This window comes from Populus euphratica, unplaced genomic scaffold (genome assembly GCF_000495115.2).
Source record: "Populus euphratica unplaced genomic scaffold, PopEup_1.0 scaffold8.1, whole genome shotgun sequence".
NCBI lineage: Eukaryota > Viridiplantae > Streptophyta > Magnoliopsida > Malpighiales > Salicaceae > Populus > Populus euphratica.
The window spans coordinates 2,364,616-2,374,913 of record NW_011499855.1 but is presented as its reverse complement, the minus strand read 5'-3'; the positions used below and the strand labels follow the sequence as shown (position 1 = coordinate 2,374,913).

At 32.3% G+C, this 10,298-nt stretch overlaps 1 protein-coding gene across 5 annotated transcripts in view; it reads right to left on the bottom strand.

Moving 5' to 3' along the window:
- Window positions 1-7,650: 7,650 nt before the first annotated feature.
- The window catches only part of LOC105123061 (pyruvate dehydrogenase E1 component subunit beta-1, mitochondrial), a 4,895-nt gene continuing 2,247 nt past the window's right edge, over window positions 7,651-10,298 (bottom strand). For all 5 annotated transcript variants that reach the window (XM_011022524.1, XM_011022523.1, XM_011022525.1 and 2 more), the window contains exons 9-16: window positions 9,997-10,130; window positions 9,847-9,919; window positions 9,653-9,718; window positions 9,206-9,244; window positions 8,993-9,117; window positions 8,787-8,901; window positions 8,114-8,220; window positions 7,651-7,997 (exon numbers count right to left, since the gene is read on the bottom strand). In XM_011022524.1, the coding sequence (XP_011020826.1) occupies window positions 8,152-8,220; window positions 8,787-8,901; window positions 8,993-9,117; window positions 9,206-9,244; window positions 9,653-9,718; window positions 9,847-9,919; window positions 9,997-10,130 (621 nt within the window). In that variant the 3' untranslated portion in view covers window positions 7,651-7,997; window positions 8,114-8,151. The remainder of the gene's footprint in view (window positions 7,998-8,113; window positions 8,221-8,786; window positions 8,902-8,992; window positions 9,118-9,205; window positions 9,245-9,652; window positions 9,719-9,846; window positions 9,920-9,996; window positions 10,131-10,298) is intronic.

Sequence of the window (10,298 nt, the reverse complement as noted above, 5' to 3'; positions counted from 1 at the left end):
AACAAAATAACAAACAGTCCACGGCTTCAAATTTTATTCGAGTCTTCAAATTTGTATCAAAATCTTACCAGTCGTGCCACAACCACCTCATAATTTCAGATTAATCAATGAAGATGGGATTTAGCGACAGGTTACCTGGGATGAAACTAACTAATATTTTTTTAACTAAACAATGTTTTTTGTGGTCAATCCTATGCAACTAAACTAGAAACTGTGGAGATGGAGACACGGTTTGATGTAGGATTGACGTCAGAGCCCAGAAAGCTTAAATTTTAATGGATCACGTCCCGCGTTCGAGTACAAAATGTTGACCCACAGAGGAGGGAAAGTGGTCATTTAATCTCTCATTTCCCCAATCAAACAATTCCACAGACGGGAAGCCTGGGAATTGTTGTTGAGATGCTGGAGGGGACAACAACGTGTGCTCTACGGTTTCCAATTATTTGCATGTATATTTCTATAATTTTTTATTATAATAATGATTAAAGACAAGAGATGTAGACTTTCTATGGTCAACAAAGTCGCCTTCCTTGGTGTCTAAGTTATGGAAGCTCCTCTCAGCCTCCATGACCTTCCACTTCAGATTCGAACGATAAATCCGCCGCGTCGGCGACTCCCGTAATATTTGTTATGATGAGTCAAAAGTAGTCCCAGGTATGTGTTATTTGACTGACGTTTACTTTACTAGGAGATTGATGATGTGAAAAGATAAAAATCCAGTATGCTTGCTGACCCGAAATTATACTGTTATTTCATAAAATGATATATTACATTTCAAAAATTCCCTTGAGAAACGCAAGAAAATGATTTTATTTAAGAAAATAATGACGGCTGGGTTTTTTTTTTCTTGTTTCTTAAGGAATCTACAAAAGATTTTCTATTATATCCTTATTATTTAGATGCAAATTGAACCATTTATCCCATTATAGTTTCTAGATTTGAAAATTATGAGCTAAAATATAAATTTAAAATGTAGATAAGCAGATTTAATTACACTTTAAGGAGATTGTGTCATTTTAGTTGTTCATGAAAATTATAGAGCAGATTGTGTCATTTTAATTGTTCATGACACCAACGGAGGATGTAAGAGCTTTTATGGAAATCCCAACAAAACTTAATTAGTAGCATGTGCTCCAATTAAATGCCATTAGATCGGTTGTCATTAAATATATATTAGCAATAATTGGCTAGTTAAGATAATACAAATGCCACTTAGCGCATATATGATCGTGAGAATTATGGAGTGTCATTGCAAGATACATACGTGTGTAGTTACATTCTGTTAGTAGAATTTGTAAGAAAATGCCAATGAAACTCAACATTTACCAATGTATCACAGTAAGACAAGTTGTTAGTGTTTACTTAATTTGAAGATACTGTGTATTGAAAATCGCTATGAAAGAATTCATTAGATCATGTTTAAAGTTTTTATATTTTCTTCTCGAGCAGAGATAAACATCAAGAGAAATTTTAAAAAATAAATATAAACTAATATATTATAACCTTAAACTGGGACCTACTCTCATTTTCTCTATGATCTGGGTTTCTTTTACGGTTTTATTATGTGTTGTCCTGGTGTAGGTTTCGACAGCAAGGCTTCTTCTTCTTTATTTTGTTTATTTTTCATTCAATAATCCTAGATTTAGTATTCTTTCTTCTAGATCTAATATTTTTTTATATCATATTGTCTAGCTTATCTGATATTTTCTTTAGTTTAATTTAAGGCTTGGTCTTGATCTTACCTGTTATTTGTGTTTCCTGTGTCCTCTTGACCTTTTATGGGTATTTGGAATGTAATGAAAGTTTATGGAGATCGATTGCTAATATTTTAATTTTTGATCCTTTGACTAAAAAGGCGTATCAAGTGGAAGAGCAAGGTAGTACAGCTACTGATAAAAAAAAAACAAAAAAGTGTTAATTGTTCGTCCATTTGTAAGATGATTTTTATTTTTTTTATATTTGAATTTTAGATCTTCAGTTTTCTTTGCAAAATTCACGTTGTATTTTCATTTGGACGTCCTTGTAATAACATGTTAACCCGTTTCATTTTCTATACAGAGAATTCTATTGTATTAGGGTTGACTTCATATCTAGATGTCGAAGTCTTCTCCAATTTTAATTTAATGAAATACCAATCTTTGTCAATAAATAAATAAACTTGGACCTGCTTGTAGGTTTCACTAATCTAATGATCCATGTATATTTTCTTATTTTAATAATGTTTGATATATATTAGTATTCTCTTAAAAATGCTTAAAGCCTAAATAAATTTTAAGAACGTAATGTGTTATTAAAAGAAATCTAAACGGTGTGGTGTTTTTACGCACCATAGCAAGTAAGGAGAAATACTATAGATTATAATAGTATTTACATTTATTTTTTTTAGTCATTTGATTTTTTTCTATCTCAATCATTAAAGTTCTTTTAAAAAAAATCATTATTCTACCTTGCATTGAGAGGAGAATTATGCTAAGAAAGAGAGATGTTAAAAAATGGTGAAGGAAATGAAAAGCCATCGGTTGGCAAGATTTCATAAAAAAAAACAAAATTTGTGTCAATATGTTGGAGAGTTGAGTGTTATTGAGGTGTTTTTGAATTTTTATTTTTCCAAAAAAAATCAAGATTGAGAAAGAATTCTTTGTTTAATTTTGTAATTTTGAACTGATTTAAATGTATTTTGATGTATTTTGAGCTGATAAATTAATTTATTAAAGTTTTCATAGTATTTATAAAAAAATTTATGTGAAAAAAATTGAAATTTTTTTTTTCAATTCTAAGAATCCACAACATAATTTTCAGACATTATTACAATGGTTAAAATTTAAATAAGTAAATGATATGCCGTTTTATATATGTATATAAAATGATTGGACTATGTAAAATATATATATATATATATATATAAAGAGAAAAATAAAGCTAGGCATATGGGTTTACGAGCCAAGCGTGTTGTCCTATCTAAGCTCAATTTCCTGATTTAAATAAGTTAATTAAGAATTTATTTTAGATATTATTTTATTAAATACCATTGAAGTTTTACTTTGTTTTCAAGTACAATTGTAGCATTTTTTTTATAACAGTGACAAATATTTTTTTTATTGCCATATGTAATGCTTTTGTATTTTTAAAAAAAAAATTAGTTGTTTTCATATGTATGTTGATTTTTATTATTGTAAGATTGGATATAAAAATAATTTTAAAACATAAAGTTATTAAACTTAACTACATCGATTACTTAAATCATAAATTTGATAGATAAACCTAAATCAATTCAATTTATTATCATCTTAATATATATATAAAAAAATATTGTCTTAAATATTTTTATAAAATCAAATTGTTTTTTACCACTTTGTATTTTAATAAGCTAAATTGACTGAATCACATCATGTGAACTCCAACTTGGTTTGATTTTAAATCTAAGTTGGATAAGAGTCCAGATCAGGTTTTCTCTATATTGACCTATTGATCTATGCTAAATTTGGCAACAATTCAAAAAATTTCCTTACAACTTTTTAATAAATTTATGTTGAAGTTATCATAATATTAATTTTTTTAATTAAAATTTGCTTTGATGATTGTGTTAAGATGTTGCCTTGAAAACATATATTATGATAAAAAAAATGCCAAAAAAAAAGATTGCATTAATAAAATAAAAAAGTTTTAATTAGAGAGATTTCATTCTTATCTTCATTGCAAATAATTATTTTTTATAAATACACTTATCCATGTTGCTTTTGGTTTTTATCAAATAAAAAACATAGAAAAAAAATCATTATTTTTTTAGTGAAAAAAACTAATAAGAAAATGAGAAATTATTTTTTTTAATGGAATTTAAGTTATCACTATTCTTAAAAAGAAATTATTATCATGTGATTAAATAAAAATTTTAAAGAGCTCATCTTAACTTGCATCTATCATTTTACTTTCAACTTTGTTTTTTATTAGTTTTAATAAATTTTTTAATATTTATTGAAATATATGATTCACTAGTTTTTTTTACTAAACAAACACATCCAATTTTCAATTCATAATTAAAGATTTTATTGCTGCTAAAAAATCTGCTTTGAGGGATGGCATTGTAGGGATAATTTTTTCTTGGTTCATCTGAGCTTGTTTGAAACATGGTTATGGTTATTTTTTAAAGTGTTTTTCACTTAAAAATATATTAAAATAACATTTTTTTATTTTTAAAAAAATTATTTTTGATATCAGCACATCAAAATAATCTAAAAACACTAAAAATATATTAATTTAAAGCAAAGAACAAAAATAAAAAAATTTAATTTTTTTTAAAAATGCTTTTAAAATATAAAAACAAATAGGACCATGTCTAGTTGTTAGGACCCGAGACCACTTTTTAAATAATAATAATAATAATAATAATAATAGTTATTTATAATTTATCAAAACAAATTAATTAATCCTTGTAGCATTAAAAACAATTAAATAGATTTTTTATTGGTGTTGAGCATGTGTTTTTTTAGATGAGGTTTTAGAATATAATTTATATTATTTTTTAACATATTTTCTCATGTGAAAGCTTAACACAATCTCTAAAATGAAAGTCATTTGAACTTAAAACTTATACAAATTTATTTTATCTTGTACTTAATTTTTATTAAATAAATAAAAATAATAAAAATTATTTTAATTCAAAATTTTAAATTTTTAAATAAAATTTTTAAATATAATTTATATTATCATCTATTAACCATGACAATGACACGAAAAAACTGCCTCCATGATCCAACACTCCTCTGACACTTTCATGGCCAAAAGGGTAGTCTTGAAAATCCTTCCTGTTGGTGATGGTGTTAAGGAAACCATTCCTGATGTGCCCATCAAGCATAGCTGCCATGTAACCACGTTAGCCTATGACCCAGTAAACCTTGGCTCCTTTATCAAGTTCGACTTGGCTCTCTCTCTTCATCCATGAAAATCAAACATCCGATGCTATCCCCATAGTAGCTATAGACTTGGCTGTACATCTCCATCACCAGCTGCATTTCCATCATCATCTCATAACACTAACTTCGTTCCTTCGTACCTTTTAACACTAACACTAACCACCTGTTACTAAGAGCTCATTGACTTCAGCCCAAGGAGCTCTTTCCTGAAAGGAAAAGGTATCAGGACTCTACTGACCGGAACGGAATCGAAAATGCACTTCTTTGGAAATTGACTTTTAATCAGGCAATCGCACCTGCCCTTAGATAAATCTTTCGAAAGCATCTCTCTCACGCATCATCTTCCTCAGACCTGAGAAAGCACACATCAAAGACTATGTGCGTTTGAGAACTTCTAGGGGCAAAGTTCGTTAAAGAACAGGAATCTTGGTTGTGAAGGGGAATTTAGTGGTCAAACAAGCTTCTTTCAATTGCAGAATAAGCACCCTGGATTTTAGTCTGAAAGGCTGGCAAAATTTAGTAGTAAGCCATTTTTTTATTAATAAGCTTGTCGATAAAACAATGCCAAAGCCACGGTATGAACATGGGCTGCACTAACTGGTTTACTGCTCTGTCTATTCTTACTGTGATTCCACAACCAATGAACCACCTGGTTATTGCTTCCCTTCTCCGAAACATTTTTCATGCTTAGATACTTTGCTTCCCATCACTTGTAATATTTGAGAGGTCAGGGATGGAGAAAAGGAAAACAGCTGAATAGAAGGCCCGTCATGAGTAAACATAGAAGAATGATTTAATTTGCTGGAGCCAGATGAAATTGTTCCAAGATACCGTGCAGACAAAGAGATAAGAATAGAATTGGAGTTTATATCAGACATTCTTAGCTCAATTCTGATGAGAGGCAGCTAGGGTCAAGCCAACCAGAGAGTAGGTATCAGCCCCCAGCATTATTATTTTGGAAACTACCAGCGAGGAGTAGCAATTTCCTTGTTTTGCTTTTCTTTATGATAATTTCGTATTGCGTTCTTGAGTAATACTAGATCATCTACTTATTACAAATTATTTTATTTTCAGTTTTCCAGGCAAGATGATCTGTTCCATGTAACCTTGCATTTCAAAAGGCCATTTTTGCACCTGAGGGTTATAGCCCAAGCTTGTAGTCCTCTGTTGGAGCTACTTTCAGAGTTCATGGATCTCATTGTTGAAAAACCTCACTAGACTCCCTTGCCGGCGATCTGGTTGGAGGAAAACTTCTTTTCTTCCTCTGATACCAGAACCTCAGCTCATTTGTTGGTCTCAGATGCATTGGTTTATTGCGTCCGGACTGCTTCTGAAGAACACTCTATCAAGATCACCGCATTTATTTTTTGTTGCTGTCCATCAATGCTATGGTTTATGGCGCAAGCTTTTAAATGTTACGCCGAAATTAGACATGCCACAGTTTGCTCGTAACACTGTTGATCACTGTTAGATGTTTAGTCACTTTCAAACTGACAAGATTTATTTATTATTGTGGTAGATAATCCGACAAACTATGGGATGGCCTAGTTGCCAGCGTTTCAGACTACGCGCAGAGCCTTTGATGTGTGCTTTACAGGTCCGAGGGAGATGATGCGCGAGATAGATGCTTTCAAAAGATTTATCCAGGCTGGGTGTGTTCTCGTTTGGAAATGCGAGCCTGAGTTTTGAAAACATTTAATTTTTTTTATTAAATTTATATATATATATATATATATTTTGAATCTGCATATATTAATATCAAAAATAATTTAAAAAATAAAAAATATATTATTTTAATACATTCCAAAATAAAAAATATTTTAAAAACAATTGAAATCACACTCTAAACAATATTTCCAAACAGGTCTAAATGTTTGAATAGTAATTAAGTGATAGATAATGTGATTTGAAAAAATATTTTTTAATTAAAAATAAATTACATTTTTTGTTATTTTTAAGATTAATGCATTAAAATAATAAAAAATATCTAAAATTCAAATGAAAAGCAATTGAATAGCAAAACCCAAACAAGTGCAGTACTATATTTGTTTTTGACACCTTTTCGGACCATTTCCATGCTAAAAACTTACGAGTCGAGCAAGCAATGAACCCTGTTTTCTCATTCGTGCAGCTAAACAAGAGTCGAACATTTTGGACATTCAAAAATCTAAATACTAAACAAGTTTACCTATATTTTATTTACGAACTTACAAGAAATATGACTAAATTGAGCGTTATACCGGGAAGGGTCCTGGACATTACCGTAATAACATCCTATTCAGTGGGGAACCTGACAAGACGAATCCGGGCCACCTAAGCGCTCCACTATATCCACCCAGATCTTTAACTAACCAAATCCAGACGGAAGACAAGAGGACAGCAGATAGGAAGGAATAAAGGAGAACAGCTAAACATTGCCAACTTGATTAGATAACTTTGATTTTGGTCATTTCCTGAAAAACCCCATGTACTATCCAGTTCATCACAAGATTCTTAAGTACGAAAAAGGAGCGGCAAAATGGATTGATATCTGGAGATAGGAATAACTTCGGAGGGAGTTAAGCTCCAAACAATGAAATCTGGGTTGAGTGCAGGCTGTGACTGGTTAAATAACTGTGCCTTTGTGTCAAGAAAAACCAGAAGAGAACATGTGTTAATCTCAATGACCTTTGTATTTCTAGCAATCTTAAACAGAAAAGCAGATGAAACTTCTCTGATGCGTGCATTTCAGATAATATACTCGAGTAACACCCAGAACACGTTAATTTATTTAACTAGGGGCCCTAAAATTCAAGCTGATGTCATGAAGAGCATGTAATACATCAATTTATGAATAAAAGGGAATCAAATTGATCATATGAAGATAAACTTGGAAACATCACAAGACCATTCAAAGGAGAATGCGCTCTAAAAATCCATAAATAAACATATTTATTGGCTCACGTGTGAAACGGGTTCATATCAGATACCAAATTTGACAAAACATAGACAAAAATTCCCGCTGTTGTCAACACACTCCATGTTATTCAATGAGCTGTTCCTTCCCAGCAGTAACCAGAAGGGGAAAAATGTACATCTCTCAGATTCCTGAAAGCATCATTGTTTGTCATTACGAGAATAACAAAATAAAAGTGAAGATATTATGCAAAATATTACAAAACATAACTAACCAATGATGAGCAAACATCCAGCAGTAAACTGACCTGAATTTAAGAGGGTTTCTAGACTTTAATGAGTATCGTCAAGCAGCTGCAGCCATTGGCACAGATCTGTAGCAAGCTCTCTTTGCTGCACGAACAATATCTTCAACCTGCACATAGCATGAACCAAAAGATTAAAAAAAAAAAACCAAAAATGCAGCGTGCTTGAAATACCCATCATGCAAATAAGTCAACATATAAAAGCTTTAGCTATAAAGAGAACAAAACAAAAGGCCATATAAAAGCTTTGGCTATAAAGAGAACAGAACAAAAGGCCATATTTAGTGGACAAGCTTCGAAACAATCACCAGAGACATGGCTATAGTGTGAAGCCAGAGAGTGTGGGGTTCATCATTTTGGAACTCCTCTATGGATTTTGCTGCTGCTGTGGAAAAGGATACTACGAGGAAAGGGATTCATAAGGGGGGAAATTTATGTCGAGAGGAAAGTAGCAAAGATGTCTATCTGATTTAATTCACAGATTGTTTATATGGATACAATTTTATTAAATGTTGAAGGGATTCTAACTAACCAATAGGTTTTGGAAGTCCAGTGGAAACAGCTAAGAATTTAAACATCTAAGGTAGCAAGCACATCCATGGCATGCGCCAGAAAATGATCAAACTAGAAGAATTGATATATAAAAAACAAAAAAGAAAGAAATGAAACAGCAGACCTGTGGAACAGCCAATCTCTCTAAATTAGCTGCATAAGGCATGGGAACATCAGCTCCAGCAATTCTCTCAACTGGGGCATCAAGATAACCAAAGCTCTCTTCAACAACAGATGTACTGCCCATGAAATAGCATATTGTGTGAATACATGTGGAGCCAGAATAATTTTGCAGGAGATATTAAATATATTAGTGGAAAGAATACGAACCAGATTTCAGCACCAACACCATGCTGAGGAAAGCCTTCTTCAACTGTCACCAGTCTGTTAGTTTTCCTGACTGAAGCATTGATTGTGTCTCTATCTAGCGGCCTAATTGAGCGCAAGTTAATCACCTGCATTAACAAGATCAGTTATTTTTTTCATCAGACCTGAAAGTGCTATAAGCTGTATGGGCTTTACAGTCCTCCTAACAACGGTTACCTCAGCGCTGATTCCTTCCTTTGCAAGTATCTCAGCAGCCTGTGAAACAAACAACCTTGTGATTTACAGATGGAAGGGGAAATGTTTTGTCCATGGCATGTGTTATATATAAAAACTCAGCACAGGGAATTCTCCAAACAAATGGCTTCATATCAGAATGTTAAACACATCCCATTCTGCACTACAAAATAAATACAGGATGCATCCCAAAAGAGGGGCTCAACAAAATAACAATACAATGCCACATCACAACATTAAAGTAAAAGTAGCATCCACAACCTCCACCCAAATTCAACGCCATCAGTTATGGGGGCCTGAATATTAATGCAATGCCACATCATTAAAAGAAGCAAGACCGCTATAATAGCCATCATCTTTTTCCTCCTGATAGGTGATGGTAAAAAAATATTAAATCAATAAGGAGAACATTTGAAGCACAGAACAAACCTTGAGAGCATAGCCAACCATTTTTGAAAAGGCTGTAATGGTCACATCCTTCCCTTCTCTCTCAATCTGTTGAAGGTAAACAATTTGAAGGGAAAATGTAAATGCAGAAATAAATAATTAAAGAGCACAACTGAATAGCAGCTAACTGCAGAAACATTGAGAGGAATAATCTTTAAGACTTGAGAGAGGGGTACCTTGGCTTTCCCAATTGGAACACAAAAACTGGAGTCGAGTACTTCAGCAGAAACAGGGAATGTCTCACCATATCTGAATCACAAAAGATCAATCAACTATGGACATCAACCTAGGACAATGTAATAATCACCACTTATCAAGATACTTACAACAACTCATTTTCAAGGAAAACAACGGGATCAGGGTCCCTTATGGCAGCCTTTAACAGACCACGGGCATCTTCAGATGAGTAAGGAGCCAGCACTTTCAACCCAGGGCAGGAGGCATACCACGAAGCATAACACTGAAAGGAGTGTTATCGAGCATTTAGCCCTCAATAAACTGAGTTACAATCACTACTCTGAACAATTTGGCAAGTAACAAAATTTTATTGTCCAAGAGAGAAGATTTGGAATAACTGTAACCCAGGCAGAGCTGCTCTTAGTTGAGTAGGGGAACTCACAGGAAGGGG